The sequence below is a fragment of the Python bivittatus genome, unplaced genomic scaffold, assembly GCF_059951505.1.
Source record: "Python bivittatus isolate LINGU-HERP-01145 unplaced genomic scaffold, Pbiv_v1 ctg000330_np1212, whole genome shotgun sequence".
Taxonomy (NCBI): Eukaryota; Metazoa; Chordata; class Lepidosauria; order Squamata; family Pythonidae; genus Python; species Python bivittatus.
This window is the reverse complement of record NW_028277058.1, coordinates 1,011,175-1,034,054: the sequence shown is the minus strand read 5'-3', so window position 1 is coordinate 1,034,054 and position 22,880 is coordinate 1,011,175. Positions and strand designations below refer to the sequence as shown.

Below are 22,880 nucleotides of genomic sequence, written 5' to 3'. Positions count from 1 at the left end.
TGGAATAGCATTTAGTCAAATAAATATATTAAGAAATTAATGTTACTTTAAAAAGCATAATAACTGAGCATTTGGAATGGGAATAAAGATAAATGAATAATATTTTCTTTGTATTGGTCTATATCTGTAATAAACAGATTGATAAGTAATCTTTTATTTCACAGAATGGCGAAGTACTTCCTCTCAAGATCATCACTTATACAACGGTCTCCATCTCACTGGTAGCTTTGTTGCTGACCTTTATACTTCTGGTCTTGATCCGAACATTGCGGTCCAACTTGCACAGCATTCACAAAAACCTGGTAGCTGCTCTGTTCTGCTCAGAGTTAGTCTTCCTGATAGGAATCAACCAGACAGAAAATCCAGTAAGAGTTAATTTCAGTGACTTTTCCTTAACATGCTTTTGTTCACTTTGATGTATCCCAAACAAAAAGGTATACTGTGACCCAAAGGTGTGCATGCATTTCTGTCAGTTTTGCTACCAAATCGGCCTTGTTCTACTTGAAATACACAGTTTGAGCCAAAGTGATGGGTTTGCTTAAGAAGGATCCCATGCAGACACTGTTTCTTTAACCATATACTAGACAAGCTCTTCACAACCTTCAATTTTGCAACTTCTTGTAGCCTGGGTGCATCTGGATAGCATTAGGTAGGGGAAGACTGATGTGGAAACAAGAGTTACTGATCAACCCACTTTTGTCAGAGAATGGATGGAATTTAGCAGGGTGCTGCTTTTATTAATGGTTGCTGTTGTCTCATCTTGGAGAAGGATGTCTGATGAATAAGGTGCCAGATTTGAAGAGTTTATAGGCAAAGTGCTCTTCTCATCCCTCTGCTGCCCCACACAAAACTTTGGAGAAATGGGGTACTGCAATAGCTGGAACAAGTGACAAGGAAAGGTCTCTAAATCTGCCTGACTCAGCCCTTCCCTCACTTCTTGTACAGTAGTGATGGACAACGTTAGAGGGGATGGAGGGTGTAATTCTGCCTCCCAGTCTTTCAAAGGACTGCAGAGGACATCACCAGAACATGGTGCTGATGTCACTGTTGGCATCACTGAAAAGGGCAAGATTTTACAAGTTGGCTTGAGAGTGGAAGACCTCTGGGAGTCAAAGTGCTCCCATTTCCATCCTTAAAATCCCCCAACCTTCCCAAACAGCCAGAAAAAAACCAGGCATTTTTCAGACTATTTTCAGCCTTTTCCTAGGATTATCATAAGGTTAAGCATGGGATGAATACAGGTTGCCTCCTGTTCTCATTCCCACCCTCAATCTGAATGAAAAGACACGTGTGTGGTTGAGATGTGGCCATTTTCAGCTGCAGAATCTTGAATATTGGGTTGTCAAATGGGGCACCTTAGGGTTGTATGTGGTCCACAAGCCTTAGGTTACCCAACCCTGCTTTAGAGAGGGAGTGAAAGAAAGGGAAAATATGTTGGGTTTCCAATTTGGGCAGGTGACACTGGCAAGTCTTCTCCCCCCCCCCACCACCTGCTTTTTAATAGTGAGATGTTATAAAAAAGGAATGCCATGGTTAGGAGGTAGCAACATCAATGTCAGTCCCACTAGTTAGACCAGACCAGGAAATTAACTTAACAAGAAGGGTACAAGTACTTTTATTGAGATTGGCTATAAGTATCTTGCAAGTCTGATTGTGCTGTACCTCCTCCTCCTTCTCATTGTTCAGTGAGTTAGAGAGGTGACATCCTGAGCCACTTCCAAATGTTATCTTGTTCTGGACTTAAAAGTGCTTCAGCCCCTTTTGCCTAGGCAACGGTTTCTGCATATGTCTGTCAAGGTCATGTTCCTTACTCTCTACAACCATGATTTTCCTCAAGTGCCTTTAGTCTCCGATGTGTCACCTGTTGCATCAGGAGCAGGATCCAAAGAAATTAGAGAATGAGAAAAGCTGTATCAACCCAACTTCACACTTCCCCTTTCAGGCTTTTAATATTATTTTTAAAAAAACAAGGAATAGAAAGAAGGAAAGGTTCAGGGGACAATGGGCCCGGATATTTGCCCCACCATGTTGGTGCTGCTGATGCTTGGCCCAGGGATTGCTTCTGAGTAAATAAGTGTAATGATCTGTCGCTCTCGATTCCCAACGAAAGAAAGTCTCCTTGAAACTGATATAGGTTCAAAGAAAAGCTCATTTATTGAGAAGTAGTGTACAGGTCGAAAGCATTGCTAAGACTAAGCCTGCACACGCCGAAAAGTTACTTTTGCCCATTTCTAAGTGCACCCCCCCCCTTGCCAGCTTTCCCAGTCCCCCATCGCCCACTGGCATGACCTTCAGCGTTCTTAAGAATCCGACAACAGCCCATCTGCTTCTAACGGCTCTTTCCCGGCATGGCGCCCCCCCCCTTTCTATCTACAATGGCAGAAACGAAGTAAGCAAGCTAGCAAGTTGGCTAATTGATTGCGAGGATTCCGACAGTAAGTTGAAAATGGGGCTGGGTATCACCTCCATATCCACACGGAGGATAGAAAACTCAGCACAGGAGTTTTCTTCCATTGGCTTAAAGGCCACGCAAGGCTTTACATGGCATATCAAGAGCCATACTTAAAAAATAAGTAGATCCAGGGCCTGTTGGGTGGGGGGGCAGAGGAGAGTCAAGAATTGAGTTGGGTTGCTGATAAACAAAACCTTTAGCCCCAACCATTCTGAGAAGACCCTGGGGACTTTACCTCAGTAAAATGTATAATTCTTTAGCTGTCCTTCTTTATAATATGCTGGTTTAGCCCTTCTAAGGAGTTTGTGATAAGAATATTTTTTTTCAAATTAATGTCCTTTTAAATCCTGGTTTTCATTTAATAATTCAGAGCATTTGCTAGGGTGTTCAGAAATGTAAATGTTTTATAAGCTTGAAAACAAGAGTTGACCATGAGTCAATTAACAAAAATATACTGCCACATCTTAAGCCATTTCTTAAACATTTTACTTGAGCAAGCAGGAAATCACACAGAAAGGGCCACTCCTTGAAAGTTAGTGAGGTCTGCTGGTATATCTTTCAAACAGTTCTTGAACCTTCCTTGCAGAATGAGAATAGCCTCAGCAGTCACACACTAATGAGCATGAAAAGTCAAGAATGTAGGAACACAAATGACATAGAGTCGCTCAACATTTCATTTCCTTTTATTAATTTCTGTAAAGCAGGGATCACATGACTGGGAGAGGTTTCAGTGATCCGTGGATGATTGATTGACAAAATTCTTTATTTTCATTGTTGCATATCTTAAATAAGCAGTTTGCATCATTATGACCTATACAGATAAAGCATGCATACCCACACACATGAAAATAATACTCAGAATTATATTAGGAGAGTAAAGCCTTTACAGGGAGGGTATAAAATTGCCAACTTTAGCTTTTAAACTGTGAGTATAAAGCTGCCAGCTCAGGTTTAGCTCTTTTCTGAGGTTTTGATTAGATGAAGAAATTAAGTGGCAATTTTCCTACCCTTTAGTAGTTTAACATAGGAGACTGAGGCTATGTTCAGAAACAAAAAGCAGTATACATTCCTCACCTTCCTGTGGGGCCATAAGTAGACCAAACGTTACCACTTCCATTTCTGTTAACCAGTGTAGAGTCAGGTAAAATCCACAAACTCCACTTAATCTTAATTATGGTTTCTTAATACAAGTTAGTTTTATTGACTTAAGTTTGACATTGGTTTGCTTTAATGAACCATAGTTAAGACTGAGCACAAGCCTGAGTTTGGAAGAAATGGGTAATTTCAGTTAGTTAAAAACTAATGTGAAAAATGTCTTTTCTCCTTTCAGTTGCCCCAGGAGTTCATAAAAGTTTTTTTTTTTTTTTTTAGTTCCTGATTGGAATATACCCTCCTTCCTCTAAATACTGTACACATTTTGCACACTATGTAAGGTTTGGTGAGTCACAGACTGGGCAGTTCTTAAGGACTGAAAGAAGCTTACCAAAATTATGAGTGTACAAATGATTATGTGTTGCTATAAATTAAGAGAAAATATGATTCTGGAGAACAAGAACAGGGCATGATAATTCTCCTAACTTTCCTTTGGAGACCCAGAAGCACCTGACTGGACCTGTTTAAAATGAGATGCTGGACTATATTAGCATCTGGTCTAGCGTGTTGTTGTTCAGTCGTTAAGTCGTGTCCGACTCTTCATGTCCCCATGAACCATATTGCGCCAGGCCTTCCTGTCCTTCACTGCCTCCCTGAATTTGCTCAGTTTCATGTTCATTGCTTCAGTGATGCTATCTAACCATCTCATCCTCTGCCGTCCCCTTCTCCTTTTGCCTTCAACCTTTCCCAGCATCAGGGTCTTTTCCAAATATTACACTTCTTACAGTGTAGTGGTCTGGCAGTCTGAAAAAAAGGCTAGGCCGTAATCATGCATAAAATAGTTACTTGGATTGCAGCCCTTATGAATGTTCACTTACATATAACCAAGGATTGATTGTTGTGCTAAAATATATGGTGGCTTGGCAGAGGCAGTTCTAATTGATCTGAGTTCTTTCTTTTTCTAGTTTGTATGCACCGTAATAGCCATTCTTTTGCACTACTTCTACATGAGCACATTTGCTTGGATGTTTGTTGAGCAGCTTCATATCTACCGTATGCTGACTGAAGTGAGAAACATCAATTTTGGGCACATGAGGTTCTATTACGTTATGGGTTGGGGGATTCCTGCCATTATAACAGGTAAGAAAGGGATATACTTGTACTATGATCTTATGTTTAGCCTTACGAATGCCAAAACTTCCCCCTAGGAATTCTTGGTAACTGAAATCTGGGGAATATTTTACCTATTCTGAGCAAAAAAAGACAGACATATCCTAAGTTTCTACTTGAAGATGTAGAAATGCTACCTTAGGCTACAGAAAATTGAGAAGTACACAAAATTATGTTCTGGTTTTAAATGGTACTTACTTTTTGGCAGCAAGAAACATCTCCATTCCCATCAAATGTACATTAAACTAGAAGTTAAACATAGTGACTTAAAAAGAAATTTGAATGACTTGTAAGGGAAAATATTTAAACATGAAGATCCAAAGATATTCTGCATAAATCCAGTGTCTCAAATGAATGAAAATATATTCACTGCCAGACCTAAAATATCTTCCATCACAATTGTTGTAAGTTCTAATCGTCACCAGCCAGTGAGTGACATGATACCAGTGGAAGTGACATGATACCACTGGAAGCACTGTGAGTGGTTCAAGTAACATCTGAAGGATCAGAGTTCTCTACCCTGCTATTTGTGTCAGAGAGTAAGTCTCATGAAACTCAATTTTTGTACTCTTAAATATTGTAGCCTAATAATCAAGGTATATTACAATGGATTGTAAGCAGAACCAGTCCATCAGTCCTGGACCAAATAAATGCTGACTGAAGTGATGATCAGCAAATAGAAGTTCACATAGTTGGGGAATGGATGTGAGAAGATGATGGACCAGAAAAAATTATTATGTTTGCCAAGGTTGAAGATAGTAGAAGGAAGGAAAACTGCAGATAACCTTAGATGGAGAGGATCAAAGAGATTACTCAAATAACCTTGGAAGAGTTGCAGTTGATTACTGGAGGCATGTGATGGTGAGCGTTTGCCCATATAGTTACTAAGTTGAACCCAGCTTGATGGAATTTGCTGAGCTGAATTTAGTGAGAGCAGAAAATGCAGTCCAACCTTCCTTGATCGTTGTAGCCAATCCTTTGTTGTATTTTCATCCACATATGTTGCATAGAATTCTTCCTTCTACTACACACTGTAGAGAGAAAGGAATAACGGGTTCTTCATCACATTTTATGTAGTGAGAAATAGCAGCAATGGTATGTCATGAAGAAGTTTTGGAGAGGGATTTTTTTTCTTGAAACTATAGCTCAAAGTTCAAGAAAACATGCATGTATCAACTTCTCACCTCCAGTACATTCTGCATATTGAAAAAGGATTATAATTGTTTGTTTAGGAATTATAACTTGGCTAGCCTCCCTCTGTGTGTTTGTTTGCATAATATTTAATACTGAGGAACAGAATATTTACTATAAATAACCTGCAATATTATGGCATGGCATAGAGATAGAAGATGGGTTGATAAGTTATTGCGCCCAGGCATGATATTGAGGGAAGGACTATTAATATGCTTGAAAATTGTTCCCTTTTTGTAGCTGGCATGCTAGTAAAACAATCTTAGTATATGAGAAGGATACAGATTTCCCCCCACCAATTTTTATATTGTAATATCAAGGTTGCTTGTAATCACATTATATTTTTAACAACAAAAACAACTAAATCTGTGAAAACAAAGAATGATCACAAATATCCTGAAAGTACTGATTAGTTTTCAATGACTGAAAAAGTTCCATGATAAAACAAATAATGTTTTATGCAAAATAAACTGGATGAATGAATTAAATCAGTTTTATTATAAGACAGATAAAGGGGAAAAGGGAGAAAATGTTGGAAGACTTTTATAACTGTGATATCCTCCAGTGTGTTTTAACTGCCTCAAGCAGTGGAAATGTTTGCACATGCTAATGGTTCTATGGTAATTTCTAAGCAGCTTTGTTTCTCTTCAGATGGATTCCTTTAGAGGAGTAATTAAACACTTTTAAAAATAAATTTAATTGCTAGTTTTCCCATTACCTTCACTTTGGTTTCCACAATGGCTATCTGTTAACATAAATTTCCAGATCTATTTACTTCTTTTTGTCTTTAGAAAAGTCTTTAATCTAGTTTCACAAGCTTTTGAGGTTTTTCAGGGTTAAAGTTTATATCCATCCTTTTTGCAACATTCATTCAGAACATAAGCATGTGTATGTACAAGAAAACTTCTAGATTGCCGTATTCTGAGAGCAGGTTTATCCCATCTGTATTGCCTGGTGAAGAGTTTCAAATCAAAAATATTCTGTGATGCTGTAAGGAATTGCAGAAAAAAGCAAACTGCATATGTGGAAGGATGTGTGCCTAAAGGGTTCTTTAGTTACTAAGTGCTTCTTAAAGCAGAGCAATATTAAGAATAGATGTGTGTGGCATTGCAAATTCCTACGGATATTCATTTATCTAATCTGCTCAGCAGTGTTTGTCATACCAATTACATTATACTGCACCTATCTCTTCTATCAACAGGCCAGACTGCTCTGATGCTATAAAATAGTCATGATTCTTGTAATCAGTTGTAGAGGAGCTACTCAATAATTGAATGCTAACAAGAAGTTAGAGATAGCAAAAGGGGTTGAGAGGAAAGTACTATCACAGAAACTGAGAAAGCAGAGAAAGAGTATAGGGACCAAGAAAATTGGCCAGAGGAAGGATAATTGAATAAGAAAAAGCAGAGTTCACAGAAAACTGCTGAGGAGCAAAAACCAGAGGAGAAAGAACACAGAAACGAAGGCCTGAAAATAGTCCAGTGGAAACAGGAGGAGGAGGAAGAAGAAAAGGGAATGTGGAAGAAAACCTATTTGTAATCTAGATTCAGATCAGACTTCTCAATCTCAGGCTGTCAAGATTGGTTGGAGTGCCATCATGCTCACTCAACAGTTGCTGGGCACTATGGGAAATGTGAACTGTCAAGTCTGGAGGGCAACTGGCTACAAAAGGTTGGCATGGAGGCTTTTTTTGTGCTAGCAAGCTTTGAATATGATCAAGGTTTAGGATATGAAAGCTCAAGGATAGAGATATACTGGGTGGAAGTGGGATTTAAAATCCTTAGTAGTAAGTACTTCTTTCCTAAACTGTTGATTTCATACTTGGGGGCTGAAATACATCTCATTTTAATTCAATATCTAATGAGTAGGGTAAGATACAGACAGTGAAAAGCAACCTTTCCTTCTCCCAAAAAAACAACTGAAACAAAGAGAATCCTCCTACTCTTCTTTTGCATTTTTTTTATACTTCTTAATGTGAATTAATGTTTCAAAAGACTCCATACATTGAGTTTCACTCTGCTTTTGCATTGCAATGCAGGTCTTGCTGTCGGTTTAGATCCCCAGGGATACGGGAACCGAGATTTCTGCTGGCTCTCTGTTTATGACACCCTGATTTGGAGCTTTGCTGGTCCCATTGTAATAGTTGTGGCTGTAAGTATTGTCGATTCTGCAGTGGTGTAATACTCTAATAGAGCAAGGTTATAGTCAGTGTAGAGAGCAGTAATCACAACTGAGTGTGAGGACACCTCTCCTTCAGACTTCTTGTACAAAACATAAATAAGAATATATATCTTGCAGCTGTTTAAAATTGTAAAATGTCTCAGTAGCAATGTGATTGATTGGTTGACTATGTGCCATCAAGTCGTTTTCAACTCCTAGTGACCATATAGATAGATTTTCTTTAGGACAATCTATCCCTAATCTGGTCTTTCAGGTCTTCTAATGGTGTGCTCATCACCATTTTAACTGAGTCCATCCACCTCACCAGTAGCAATGGGACTAACGGCAAATTACCTTTTTTTCCCCAAACATTATTATTGTTTGTTAAAAGATAGATCTTCTTTGTACTTAATTATGTGCATGCCTTTTATTGACAAAAATATGATTATGATTCCAAATATAGTGAAGCCTGAGGGTTATACTGTCCTTAAAGTTGTAATATGGCTACATTTGTCTGTATAAAATTTTTAAAGACTCTGACCCTTTGAAGTTTAAAATGTATTGTGCTAAAAAAAAAAAAAAAAGCATTCCCTATAGTCATTACTAATGGGTCTCTCTAAAAACTCATTAGGTTGCAGGGTAGACAAGCCAAATAAATGTTAAAACCAGTATATAGGTGTCTTAAGACAAGATGGTTATGCTTGTTCCTTTTTTTTATTTGATTTATATCCTATTTTTATAGTCTGGTCAGTACTCAAAATTTAAAAAACAAAAAGAATGATAAAAAAGTTAAATCCTCAGATTAAAATTAGCAATAAAAGAAGTGATAACATTATTTACTACCAATTAAAAACCTGATGGAAGAAACACATGTTTACAGATTTTGTAAATAACTGAGTGAATGCATTCCATAACCTTGGAGCAATGCAGACCTCTGACAGCGGGGGTGTCCTCAAAAGGGCCTCTCTCCTTTATCAGCTGGACAGGATTGTAACAGGAGAGGTAGCCCCACAGATAGTTGAACCCTCAGCTATTTAGGACTCTAAAGGTCAATACCAATCTCTTACACTGTGTGCCCCGTAAGCTTACTTTAGTACTACATGATGCTTTAGCTTATTATCAGCACAATCATTTGCCTTCCTAACAACTTCCGTACATTAATGAAGACTTTTCAGGAGGGCTTTCCATGTATAACCTTTCTTGCTACTTTGTCTTGCTACTTAAATACGTTATACATTCTGTTTGTTGCTATTATTTTATTCTGTTACTGTTTTGGGTTTTGTATTTCTGTGTTCTACAGTAATGTTTTTATTGTCAGTTTACGTGAGCTATCTAGAACTCTATGGAGGACAAACATTTTAATTAAAAATACAAGAAGATTCCCAGTACTGTAGTTTTCTTTTTTGTTCACATCCACACACATACATGGTGGATTCATAAAATAGAAATTGTTGTTCTGATCTTTGTGTTTTTTTCCCTTCAAGATCAACATTGTAATCTTCATCTTAGCAGTGAAAGCATCATGCAAACGAAGGCAGCGTTCACTAGAGAAAACTGGTATCATGTAAGTTTACTGGATCATGTAAGCCAGGTGGAAAGGAAATCATCCTGAGCAGCGATAATATAGAGTGACATATTTGTTACAAAGTAGAATAATTTTTAGCAGTTTATTGAGTCATTGGTTGTCTTAAGAAGATGGTATCAAGAGTGGAGAAGCTGTGCTTGTGTGCCATTTAATCTCATTTACATTACTTCCTTCACATCTCATTTCCACATTCCAGTTTTTGTGATTCCATTCATAAGACAGCTTTTTGCATAATAGTATTATAGTGAACTGTTTGCTAAAACAGATCTGTTGAAGATATAAAAAATAAGGATTGCCTTCAGACCTGGAGTTGCCTTCTCCTTTGGTAGCATTGTATTCTCAATTTTGAGATTCATTCCAAACATTTTTAAGGTCAGATCAGTACATTTTTAAAAAATCATACCCAAATTTTTCTCCAGAAAGCATTCACAATAAATTACACTCTAACACATCACTGCAGTGGATTATTCTGTAGTCTCTTGTAGGATTTGGGGGACTGAAGGAACAGCCCAGGTTCTGTTGGATAAAGTTACCAACACACACAAGTAGCTCTTTTGTTGATATTCTAGGTCCTCTTCTTTCTGACAGTTGGCTTAAATATGTTCTTTTCTGATTTATTCTATAAGTCTGACCAATTTTAGTCAATTTAGGACACATCCTCAGATACTATACATAGGAAGCTGCCTTCTATTGAGTTCCATTTTAGTTTCTACTGTACCATTTAGACCAATTCCAGCTTTCCAGCAGGAATTTTTCTAGCCCTGTTTGGAGTTGCCAGAGGTTGAATCTGGGACTTTCTATACCCAAGGCATGAGTTTTATTATTCTGCAACACTCCCTCAATTAATGAATTTAGAGACTAAGGTTGTTCTACCATTCTACCCTTAGCTAACATACTGCTGTTATCTGATGATGCAGTAAGAGGAAGTCAAAGGAGGCAATTTACTATGTTCTTGAAGATCATTGCAAGTCTCTTTGAGGCAGCAGTGCTGATATGCCCAGTGTGTGTGTGAAAAGCAATTAAGGTGTTGCTTGCAGTGAATCCCTCAAAGCATTGAGATCAAACATGTCCCCCAAAAGACTCATGGTTGCTTCAAGGGCTTTCACATGTTGTCTCTCCATGTATGTGCAGACACACTGAAAGTGTCTTTGCCTGCATATGCAGACACAGACAATCTGGGGAAACTTTCCAAATAGCTACCCCAAGTCTTAATATGTCTGCCTCAGCACTTCAAGGAGGGATATTTTCCTCATGCAAAGTGAAGTGTTCTTTCCAATCTTTGCCCAAGCCTAGTACCTTATGTAGCACATATTGCTTTCCATATCATATTGGGAGAAAAGCAGCATGCAAATGGATTTGGGGTAGTAGAATCATGCAGCCTGATAAGACACTGCCAGCACATGATGTAATCAGCATTGTTAGGAGCTGGTACTTAATTATAGTATAGATAGTGACATTATCATTTAGAAGTCACAGATCAGTTACTGACATCTGTTTGGACAAGACTGGACAAGGTTTATGAGCTGCAAAAATCTACAGCAGTTTTGACAAGGTTACAGAGTAGATTAAAACCTTTTGTTTCTGCATTTTAGTTAGGAATCTTCCAAAATGATTTGTTTCCCAGGATGGACTGGAAATAGAAGTCTACACACCAAAGGAGCTGTATTTCATGCCTTAAAAGAATTATTTTAATTGTGCTTTTTATCTAGCTCTGTACTGAGGACTGCCTTCCTCCTCCTCCTGTTGGTCAGTGCGACTTGGTTACTGGGTCTGATGGCAGTAAATAGTGACATAATGACCTTTCACTACTTGTTTGCTATCTTTAGCTGTTTACAGGTAAGCTATAACATTTGGTCTTAATGGTAAGCCTTTTGTTCTGTTTCAAGGGCCTTGATAATTTATTTATTCTCTGTTGAAGTAGTCTGTATTTTTGAAGATGAGCTCACAATGAAAATGGCAACCCAAAATGACTTTAATTTTCTTTTACTCAGTGGAAACCAGGAAATTTTACTGAGGCAGCCTCCAGTAAATGAGTTGCCTTCTTTGAAATGCACAGCTGTTTAAAAAAAATGAAGGAATAGCTGCTTTTGCTATAATGCTTCTCCCATTTTTAATTATTTAAATGTATCTCTGCTGCTAATCTTTTCAAGAAATGATTATTTTTAATCAAAGTCTTTGGTTTTCAGTTTCTGTGAGGATAGGTTAACAGAAGCCCAGAAGATCCCATTGGAAAATTGTAATGACATGCAACACAGGAACATATTTGCTAAGTTTAATTAATTAAATAGAAATGTAGGTTGGTGCTATACACCAAGAGAGATCAATTTCCTATCTAGCTCAATATTGCCTGCAATATAGCCCTGGAAAGGTTAGCTTTTTATTTCAGTGCGGGTTAGAAGAATTCCAACTAGATTACTAGTATGTACTAGTATGAGATGCCATCTTAGGGCAGAGATGAACAGCACTCAGGTGGCTACGTTCAGTGGTTGAGGGAGCTGAGAACTACAATCATGGGACAATGATATGCAGTGGATAAGGGTTCATCTTCAGAAGATGTACTCATCTTAGAAGTTGTACTCATTTCTAAGTCCTACCAGCATATGATCAAAGGGGAGATGTTTGGGAGAGATAACAGCTAAATGGGAGAGTTGCACAGGCAAATGGAAGCACTTCTTCGTGCAATTCACAGTTAAATTGTGGGATTCAGTTGCATAAAACTCATTTCCATCAACTTACGGTAACATAAACTTTCTCTCAAGTCGAATTCAACTCCTGGTGACTACTGGGACAAGTGTGTGTTATTTTCTTAGCAAAAATACAGAACTGGTTTGCCATTACTTTATAAAATGTAATATATATTTAAAGGTCCTCATTATCTGATCACTTTGTTTATCATTATGGAAGAATAACATATTAACATACTTTTATTCTTCTCCTTCTTCTTGGTCCCTCTCACAACAATCTAGGGCCTCTTCATCTTTTTTTTCCACTGTATATTCAACAAGGAAGTGAGGAAGCATTTGAAGAATACATTCAGTGGAAAGAAGGCTTTTCCAGATGACTCCACAACAACCAGAGCTACCCTGTTAACTGTGAGAAGTTATTTTGCAGAAGCATTTCCCTACAAATTGGTTGGCTCAGAATTCTGTTTTATATATTTCTTTTTTCCCTCTACAATTGTCCATTGTTGTATTGATAATTGTTCAGTTTAGGACTGAGGTATTTTTAATTAAAATTGTAACTAAGAAAGTGACCTTAGAGTGAGCCTACCAGGCACTCAAAAGGTCCTGATTGATCTGGGATTTTGAATATCCAGCAGGTGGGGAGTACTTCAAAATCAAGCTGACTGTCCAACTTTTGTGGGCTTTGGGCCACCTGGGTTCTGTTTCTTACTTTTGTTCATGCACAGAACCAAATTCAGCCTTGTAATAGTAATCTGGTCACAAATGGTGGCAAAGAATTAAGAGAAGGTGACAGTGAACACACAGGGGGATTTAATTACAAGGTGGCTTCAGGTAGTTTCCACAGCTTGGTTCAGCAAACATGTTTTGAGATTGAGATTGAGGAGAATATGCTCTGTTAATACAACAAGAAAGTGGCAAGGAGTTTATTGTCACTGTCCCTGATACTACTAACTTAAAGATGATAGAAAGTTTTATGCAGGAAAAAACAAATGATGAGCAGGCATCCATAGGACAGAGAGAGGCCATTACTTTGAATAAGTGGGAAGAGTAACTTCACACTGAATTATTCAGAAATGCAGGAATTTGGGACTTGAAAAGGTGGTTTGTGTGTTTTCATGACAGAGACCGAAATAATGCATGCATTCTCAGTAGTAGTAGTAGTAGTAGTAGTAGTAGTAATAATAATAATAATAATAATAATAATAATAATAATAATCAGTCAATTGCAAAAGGCAGCTTTACTTAGAACAGCTTACATCCTGCAACAATACCTTTAACACCATGAAACAATATCTGCCTATCCCAGGTCCTTGGGAAGTACTCAATAGGTGGACAAAAATGCCAAATCTAGTCTAAACATCTGGCTGTTGACCAACAATAACAATAATAATTTATTGATTAGTTATAAGGCCATATCAGAATACAAAATGCAAAACAATAATTATATAAGAAGATAAAAGGCAGAACTAAAAGGAAATACAAATCATATTTCTGTATTTACCCCAGTCAGATCCATATATGCTTATTCCAATACAGCCTGAGATTGTTGGAGCCAAGAATCAAAAAATAAATTAATACACATTAATTAATTAATATGCAAATTGTGTAAATGTTTTTGTAGTTGATGTGCATGTGCACCTTCTTCATTAAAGCTTGAGATCAGGTAGCCCTACTTACAGTACAAATAGGAGAGTTAGGGAAATAAAATTACCTAGATCAAATGTCTTATTTGACCATTATAAATAGGGATGAAAAGTTGGATTATTCCTAATCCTTTTTTTAGAGAGCAAAATGTTTCTTTTTATTATTAGAAGTTCTTTACTGAAGGTAGCTCTTTGCTCCCTAAAAGCAAAACTGTGTGAAGTAAGCAAAAGATTAATTTACTAAGGCTCATCCTTGTTTTAACTAACCGTGACAAAATCTGATTATCTTTAAAGAGTTTAAGATTCATTTGATTACTAAGGCCATGACTGGGTTAATTACGTAATGTGAGTCTTCAAGGGATATACCATTTCAGATTGCCTACAATCTAGAATGTCCCTCCCACCCCAAAGAAAACAAAGAAATAAGTAGGAAGAAAGACAGTAAGAATGGTTTTTTTCCCCTGTGCTGAAAGACTTTGGAGAAAGCCTTGCTCAGCAAAAGCTTTAGATATATGTATCATTGTACAGGTGGGTCTCAGTTAATGAATCCCACAAAATGGTCATATTATTCGAATTTGCGCTATTCGAAGTGACATTTCTATGGAAAATAGGATAATTGGTTCCAGCTTGACGGAAATAGCAACTTATATTTTTAAACATAAATTTTTATATGTTTATTAATGAAATACTGTATAACAGTGAAAGAGGATCAACCCATATCCAAAGTGTACCTGCTATCTCCTGTATTCTGCTGTATTTCTTCAAAATGAGCCTCTTTGTTTTTGAGCTTTCCTCAAACGGAACCTTCCTTTTCTCTGTTTTTGCGCACACAATGATTAGTGTCTAAAACCCAATGCCAACTGCACACGTGCTAGCCTCAACCACGGGTGCACTAGCCTCTCACTAACTGAATTTTGTCTCACATTAAACAGACCTGGTATTAATTTATAATTTGCACTAAATTGAATATCGCACTATTTGAAGTTGAACTAATCGTGACCTACCTGTACATATAACTTTTTTTTAAATAGCATCTATCTTTTAAGTAGCCTTGCTTTCCAGATGACATTTCTTCTTTTTTCTTTCTCCCTCTCTCTCAGCGGTCTCTGAATTGCAACGATACCTATATTGAAGAACCAAATATGTATCGAACCACAATTGGGGAATCCACAGTCTCCTTAGAAAGCACCGTCAGGTCAGCCAACAATCACAATAACTACTTTGCTTGTATCCTCAGGTAATCTGGTAATGGTGCATGGTTTTCCAGATTTCCTTCTCTTTTTGTGTTTCTTTTACAAATAAAATGATTCCTTGCCCCATTGGCAAACAAAATAATGTGTTGCCCCTTTTGCACAAATTGTCCTTGCCTCCATTCTCTGCAGATCTGTTCTTATGCAATGTATTCTCTCTGCACCCTTGCAGTGTCTGTGCAGTTTGATCAGACAAGAACAGTAATGAGCAATGGTTCACTTATTCTATTATCTACACTATCATGTAATGCACCAGGGGAAGATGACAAAATACAGTATAATTTCTAGTTTTGCTTAAATTTTTAAGCGTTGATGGGGAACAATTTATTTATTTACATATTTGATTTAGTAGAGATGAAGCCCAGAAACTCAGTATATCAAGTCAAGCAAGAGCTGGTAATACTGAAGGAGATTCCTCCATCTTCCACAGGAAGCCATCAAAATCGAATGGTAAGAGAAATACAAAATCCAATGGGTTTAATTAATACACCTTTTTTTCAACTGCTTGCCAGTTAGGATTATATTTCTTAGTTCAGTTTTATTAACCTGATGCAAATCAAAAAGCACAGGATGATGGTCTAATTATCAAGTACCATCAGCTAAAATAAACCCATGGAGTAGAAATACTGTAGCTTAGATTTTATCTATTTAGCAAATCAGAGTTTTTAACAGTAAGAAAGATAAGGCCATACATAACAGGAAAGCAGAAGTAGAAAGCACTGGTTTCAAAGGAGGAAAAAACAGTTAAAACGCTCAGTGAAAATCCTAGGGTTTGGACCACATACAAATCAGTCAGTGATCCTGATTTGGCAGGCATTTGAACCTGGCTCCCCTTGGTCCCTTAGCCATTTTCACAGAGCACATGCTGGAAGGCATCATTCCAGCCAGTTTACTCTATATTACATCAATTTACATCTTCTTTCCTTACCACTAGCTTCCATTTGAATGAGAAATAAAATGCAGAACATCTAGATTAGGCTTATAGACATCTGGGTTTTTATTTGGTGTAGTTGTTAAGGTGATGGAATAGAACTAGGAGAACCCAGATCCAAGTCCACCTTCACTGTGGTGTGTCTCCTATGTCTCCATGACTATATGGTGGCTGAAGGCCACAGTGCTATATGTGGGTTGACCACATGTGCCCTTCCACTAACGCTTATTCCTCCCACTCTCAAACAAGAGTGATGGCTAATGGAGTCCATGAACCATCTTCCTCTTGAAAAAAACAGGTGGGCAATTATCCACAGGAGAGAAATTAATTACCAGTGTTAGATTTTACTCATACTGCAGATTTCTAGTATCAACCTCACTTGGCTGTATCCTTGCATATAGTAAAATGCCAGTATAGTAATGGGAAATCTATGGCAAAATTCAATTTTATTTGTCACAGCTCATTTCACTGGCTGTGTGGTTATTTTTGTCCACAGAGCATGATTCTGATTCTGACAGTGAACTGTCCCTTGATGAACACAGCAGTTCGTATGCCTCCTCTCACTCGTCAGATAGTGAGGAAGATGTGATAGATGTGGAGAAGAAATGGAACACTGGCACTTTGAAAAACAATGAGAGGGTCCCAATCCACAGCACTCCCAAAGGTAAAAGAGCTTCCCCCTTGGAAAATGTAGACTTACTGCCCACAGAAAGCCAGTCAGAGTGTGGTTCTTTGAGCACAATATGTTGGTTACTTCAAGATTCCATCAGTAAAATTCAAATATTCATAATCTCAGGCTTCTTATAAAGAGAGTGCAGTATTTAAAATGCTAAAAAACTATAGAAATACATTGCAATCCAAAGAAGTGATTGTGTTGTACCAGGAGATCCTCTAGATGACCTACTGTCAGAGAAGCAGACTCTGCTGTTCACCTACAAAAGGGGGTTCACTTTGCTGCAATAGCAACCATTGCAAGGAAAGACACAGTTCCTGCATGCTTTGCAGAGCTAAATAGGCACTTTGGATGGGGTAAGTGGTAGTATTTGTAATTTCAAATTATACTTGAGAAGTTGGAGAACTATAGTTTAAAGCTACTTTTATATTTTGATTTTTTTATATCTCTGCGCCTATTTTTTTTTTCACATTACATACATGGATACAAGTGCATTAACTGAACAGATGAAAAAGGAAAATTAAGTAAACTTATCAGCTGTGGGTAGAATCATTCATATATTAACACCCTATAGATTAGCTCACATAGCCCAGGTTATAGGTATGTTGGAATTAAAAATGTTATCCTCATTTCATATCATCATATCATATCATCATGGGTTATCCTAATGATGTCCTTGAAGAGAAAACATGTCTAATCTCTTCAAGAATACAGAGCTTTTCTCCATGAAATACAAGGATGGACTTTTTACTAAGCCAACATTGCTGAAAGGATATTTCAAGGACATCTAAGTTCAAGGATTGCAGAAATTGGAGATGGGTCATTGCGGTACAGGAAAGCTGATGGAGAACTGTTAAATCAAGCAGCTTGAGCAGAACAGATCTCTTGAATCATGCAATAGAGACTTAATAGCCCATTCAGTGGTGGGAAAAAGATATCTGCTCCTCATTCTACTGCTGGGTTTTCAGCAACCTTGGTGGAGGCAGAAAAATAGGAAAATGAAATTGAAAGTAATTGAGGAAAAAAGAAGGAATCATGGGCCTGAAATTTTGTGCAATCCACTTTAATGCCAGTATGACTTTTTGCTAACAGAAAGTGCTTTCAGACGGTGGAAACAAAACAAAAACACATTTTGTTTTTAATGCTATTTTTATTTAATTTTCTGTGTGGAATGAAAAGGACCGAAGAAACAGTGGCAGAGCACAGAAGGGGTACAGTTGGAAGATGTGGTTCTTTGGCTCCCTTATAAAATCCCATCTTGCACAATAAGTGTCTCGTCTGATATATGTGGTCCCATTCCCTAAGTTGCATTTCAAACATGATCCTAAATGGCGAGACTGGTGTCAGTAAAATCAAATCCAGTGCCTGGATACACAGTTTCACATACTGGACTAAGCTATTTTTGGTCCTGGCAGGTCTACACCCACCTCCACCCCCTGGGTCCTTTCTGATAATTTTGCTCCATTATGGGCCAAGGCAGTACATAAGAAACTGGAAGCCTTGGGTTTTTCTTTAACCCAGGCGTGCATACTAGGGCAGAAGCATGCAGTGTAAGATTTGCCCCGTTCGACAAGAGAAACTCCCGTGACACGTGTGGTTCACAAAAGAGGTTTACTCATGCGTAACGTAACAGTTACAAACAAAGCCAGGACTGGCTTGGTACATTTATATTGCTCCTTTATACCTCTCCCCTTCCTGCGCTTTTGCCCCGCGATCGCGTTACCGCCGCGGATTATCAGCCCCCCAATAATCCCCCTTAAGTGTCCAGAATGGCAGGTTCAGCCCGGGTCCCATTGTCCTTGATTGGTAGTCCTCTCCAGCGTGGGTTGGTTCCCTTGGGTTCCTCCCGTCACGTGCAAAACCCGAGCCTTCTGGATTGCGCGGTGATCTCATTTCGCTGCCCGCGGCCCCGCTCATTGTTAGCTCGTGCCGCTTATCAGTGTAAAGTTAAAGCTTCCGCTGCAGTTTTCCCGTTTGGCTAGGTGCAGGTGGCCCATTAATCAACTGCACTTTCAGTTCCTCTTTTCCTCAGCTAGCAGCCAGTAGCGGAGTTAGCGCGGTGCGGCGGCAAGCTTTCCTCGAAGTGCCGTACCGGCCGAACCTGACATGCAGCACAGGCATCACAATCAAGCGTCACATTAAGAACATCAATATTCAATCAGATCTGATGTACCTTCTTAAAGTTATTTTTCTAAGTAGCCCTCACACCCATTCCAGACCTGTCAGATGTAAATTAAATTACTGTCCCCAAACTGAGGAGGGCTCTAACCTTGGCACAATACAGTGCACTTCCACCAGTGGTTTTAGAGGTTGATATAAGAGTTATTCCATCCAAATCTAAACAATGCCCATGCAGAGAAGGAGCTGTTGAAACCATTAGGTATGTCTTGTTTGTTTTGTGCTGATACCGCCACAAGCTGTTAATTCCACAATTAAACAAATTTCCCAGTCATTCTGATCAGTTTTATTTACAGCTTTGACTTTCAGACTCAATGGATTGTATTTCTTTAATTGTGGCAAATTCTGTCATGTAATATGAGAGATGCTCAGCAGCTTGACTGACACACCTAATTAATTAATTCATCAGTTAGTTTTATGTATGCAGTGTGTTTTGTGGACTGGTCATTGACCATAATAAAGAATCTGTCTATCTGTGAGCAGTGAGTCTTTCCTTGCTGATGGACTTTGTCTAAGTTGAAGGTAATTGAAGAAATTTGAAGAGATGCTCATTGAAACTGTAGTTCAAAAAACTGTGTGTGTGTTTTGTTTTAAATATGGTCTTATTTTGTATCCTGCAGTTGATACAGTGCCCAACCATGTGAAACCCTATTGGCCATCTGAAGGCATTGACGCAAGTGATGAGGAGGAGCCAAATGCAAAACAAAAACTGAAGGTGGAAACCAAGGTTAATGTGGAACTTCATCAGGAAAATCAAGTGAATCACAGCAGTGAAATACCTCAGGAAAAAGAGGAAGACGGACAGCAAAAGGAGAATAAACCACTCACTCATCAGAACCACCAGCCACCAGAACAGAGGAAAGGTATTGGGGAAAGTTTAAACTATGAAATTCACTACTACAAAATGGGATGATGGCTATCTAATTATGTGGCTTTAATAGGAGAGAAGATAAATTCATTGAAGATAACTTTATCAATCATTATTAATCATGATAATATGTGATGCCTTCAGGGTCAGACCTATCATGAATATTGATTGCTAGGGAACAATCCTGAGAGAAGACTTTTGCCTTTTGCTTCACTTGTGGGTTAGCCAGAGGTCTTGGTATGGCCACTGTGAGAAACAAATTGTTGAAACAAATGAACTTTCAGCCTCATCTAATATAGTTCTTGTTATGTTCTTAATACAAGTTGCACTACAATGAAAAATAAAGGCTCTCAGAATTAAATTGTTCAATGTTCATAGCTTAAGGCCATTTCATATATTACAATTGGGAAGTATACTTCTAAGGTACTTCAGGTGTAACCTGAAATCATAACATATGGTGACAGACTGTTAAGAGCTGTTATATTCTGACAGAGAAGGACACTCTGGCCTTCCTCTATTTCTCTCAGCCTCATGTGTGAAGTGGCAGAAAGTCCAGTACCCTTGCAGAAAGTTTTTGTGAAATCCCTATGAACATAGGGGGCTTCCTTCAATGCTTTGACCCTAATTCCTTACAAAAATAGTTTATACCATAAAGTAGAAAGAAGTCAGGGTTAAATGCTAATATTATTCCTGTTGATACTACATTTGCTTGGTGGGGCAGGCCGTATCCAGATGGGCATTGTGGATATGAGTGAAGAGTATTACAGAAGTTGAAAACAGAGGCTTTCTTCATGTCAAACATATATATGCATAGAGCATTGCCTTTTACTAAATGAACCTTGTGATTTTTTTTTCATCTGATTATATTAATACGATGGCCACTTCCTCTTCTTCTCTGTGTTAGGCATATTGAAAAATAAAATCACCTACCCTCCTCCATTAGTGGACAAAAATATGAAGAATCGACTAAGGGAAAAACTGTCAGACTATAATCAAACCGCAATTTCACCTAGAACAACTTCCATTGGGACTAATAATGGTGTTCGCTCCACTTCAGACTCTGGGGTAACAATAAAAAACCCAAGAAGAGAACATCCTCCAGAACAGATAAATGGTTTAGCCATGAATGTCCACATGGGAACAATAACGGCTGAGAATAACTCGGATTCTGAGTGAGTGCCAAGTCTGCACATTTACCATGCTTTTCCCACTGTGCTACCTCTCTTGATTTTCTGATGTTTATTTCTTTCCAAAGACTTACCACTTAATTCTTTCAGTGGTTTGTTTTGGACATTCAGGAATGAGCATCAGAGCCATCTGATCTTCCCTTGCTTCTCCTCTTCCTCCTCCTCCACTTCCCTTTCATGTCCTCCAACACTTGCTTTGATCATCACTTGCTTGAAACAGAGTTTTTGTGACATCTAAAAGAGTTATGTTTAGTATAATCTCTGTGATCTAATCAGATAAACTGGATTTGTGTTCTCAGTTTAACTTCTGTCTTCTCCCAAAATGTTTCCTTTACCAGTTATCTTCATCAAAGACCCTGCTCCCCTCCCATATACTTATCAAGAATTTTCTGCCACTTTTTCTTTTGCACTCCATCAAAAATGGGCCACACTTGTGGAAGCTTAGCTGTTGAAGCATGGCTTTTCTTCTACATATTAACATAAATATGATAATCTAGGTAGTTTCACTTGCAGTTGTCAGCTTGGCACTGTTTAACCCTAAGTTGCATGGTTACTTCTTCTCATGAACAGAGGCAGTAATGAAACTTCAATTTGAATCATCAGGAAATTGTGAAGACTCAAAATTACCTTGGATAATTACTCTGCTGTAACATCACTTCCTTGGCACCACTCAAGTCTGCATTTGCTTGCCATGGAGTGAGGATGCCAAGACTGTCACTTCTGGGAATCTGCACCTACTTGTGACAATTCCACAGTTTCCTGTGAGTTGTTCACTAAAGTTAAAGTTATAATCCCTTCAAGGACTCGCCTGACTGCATCAAATGTGCCATATTGAGACCAGCAAATGGAATTTGCTACTGCAAAATAACGCCTTTGAAAAGTGGTCTGAGCCATAGCAATGCTGCAAGGGGTGTTGGGCAGGGCACTCCATCTGAACAAGAGACTTACCTTTGAGGAATACATCATCAATAATACGAAAGATGTATCACCAAGCCCCCATCTGATTTTATGCTGGGGTTTTGCTCTGTTTCAGCAGGATTGCAGAACTCAGGAGGAAGATGTATCTCGTCAAGTGTCCTTTCATTTCTTCTCCAGTTTCTATCCCAGCATGTGGTGGACACCTTGCCTTAAAATACCATTGTTTTATATAAATATATATAAATAAATCTATATATATATATATATATAGCTGTAGATAATTTTATATATTTTGTATGGCAGTTCTTTTGTACATTTCATATAATTTCTGTTTTTTCTCAAATTTGATAGCAGGAGAGCAATTGTGAAAGAACTTTGATATTTTTTATATTAAAAAAATTGCACGGGTTTACTTGAATTTGGCATCTGAGCAGAGAGGGAAAGGGAGAGGAATCTAAACTTGATTTGTGAGTCTTTTTAAAAAAGACTGACATGTTAAGGCAGTGTTTCTCAACCTTGGCTACTTTAAGATGTGTGGACTTCAACTCCCAGGATTCCCCAGTCAGCATGGCTGACTGGGGAATCCTGGGAGTTGAAGTCCACACAACTTAAAGTAGCCAAGGTTGAGAAACACTGGGTTAGGGTATCTAAATTCATTCATTTATCATATGAAATTAGAATATTTTAAAGGCTGCAGTGTGTATTGTTATGGTCTCAAGACAATATTTGTGCATGTGCTCATAGTCTCACTGGATTTCTTCATTGCATTAAGTTACAATAGGTGGCTTCTTCATTTGTGCCCTAGTGTGTCATGTGGATCCAGTTGTGGCTTGTAAGCTATTGCTTATGGCTTGGCATCTGTGTGAACCAGCCAGTTGTGGTTAAGTGTGTCATGGCT

The 22,880-nt window shown here is 38.2% G+C and overlaps 1 protein-coding gene across 3 annotated transcripts in view; it reads left to right on the top strand.

The window, feature by feature from the left end:
- CELSR1 (cadherin EGF LAG seven-pass G-type receptor 1) overlaps positions 1 to 22,534 on the top strand; it is a 170,597-nt gene extending 148,063 nt beyond the window's left edge. Inside the window, exons 24-35 of one of the 3 annotated variants that reach the window (XM_088141636.1) lie at positions 165 to 365; positions 4,510 to 4,684; positions 7,944 to 8,056; positions 9,550 to 9,629; positions 11,360 to 11,486; positions 12,617 to 12,742; positions 15,078 to 15,172; positions 15,577 to 15,677; positions 16,655 to 16,822; positions 19,630 to 19,872; positions 20,782 to 21,049; positions 21,635 to 22,534. In XM_088141636.1, coding sequence (XP_087997762.1) covers positions 165 to 365; positions 4,510 to 4,684; positions 7,944 to 8,056; positions 9,550 to 9,629; positions 11,360 to 11,486; positions 12,617 to 12,742; positions 15,078 to 15,172; positions 15,577 to 15,677; positions 16,655 to 16,822; positions 19,630 to 19,872; positions 20,782 to 21,049; positions 21,635 to 21,659 — 1,722 coding nt within the window. In that variant the 3' untranslated portion in view covers positions 21,660 to 22,534. The remainder of the gene's footprint in view (positions 1 to 164; positions 366 to 4,509; positions 4,685 to 7,943; positions 8,057 to 9,549; positions 9,630 to 11,359; positions 11,487 to 12,616; positions 12,743 to 15,077; positions 15,173 to 15,576; positions 15,678 to 16,654; positions 16,823 to 19,629; positions 19,873 to 20,781; positions 21,050 to 21,634) is intronic. The other 2 variants (XM_088141638.1, XM_088141637.1) reach the window with 2 other exon arrangements.
- Positions 22,535 to 22,880: the final 346 nt, after the last annotated feature.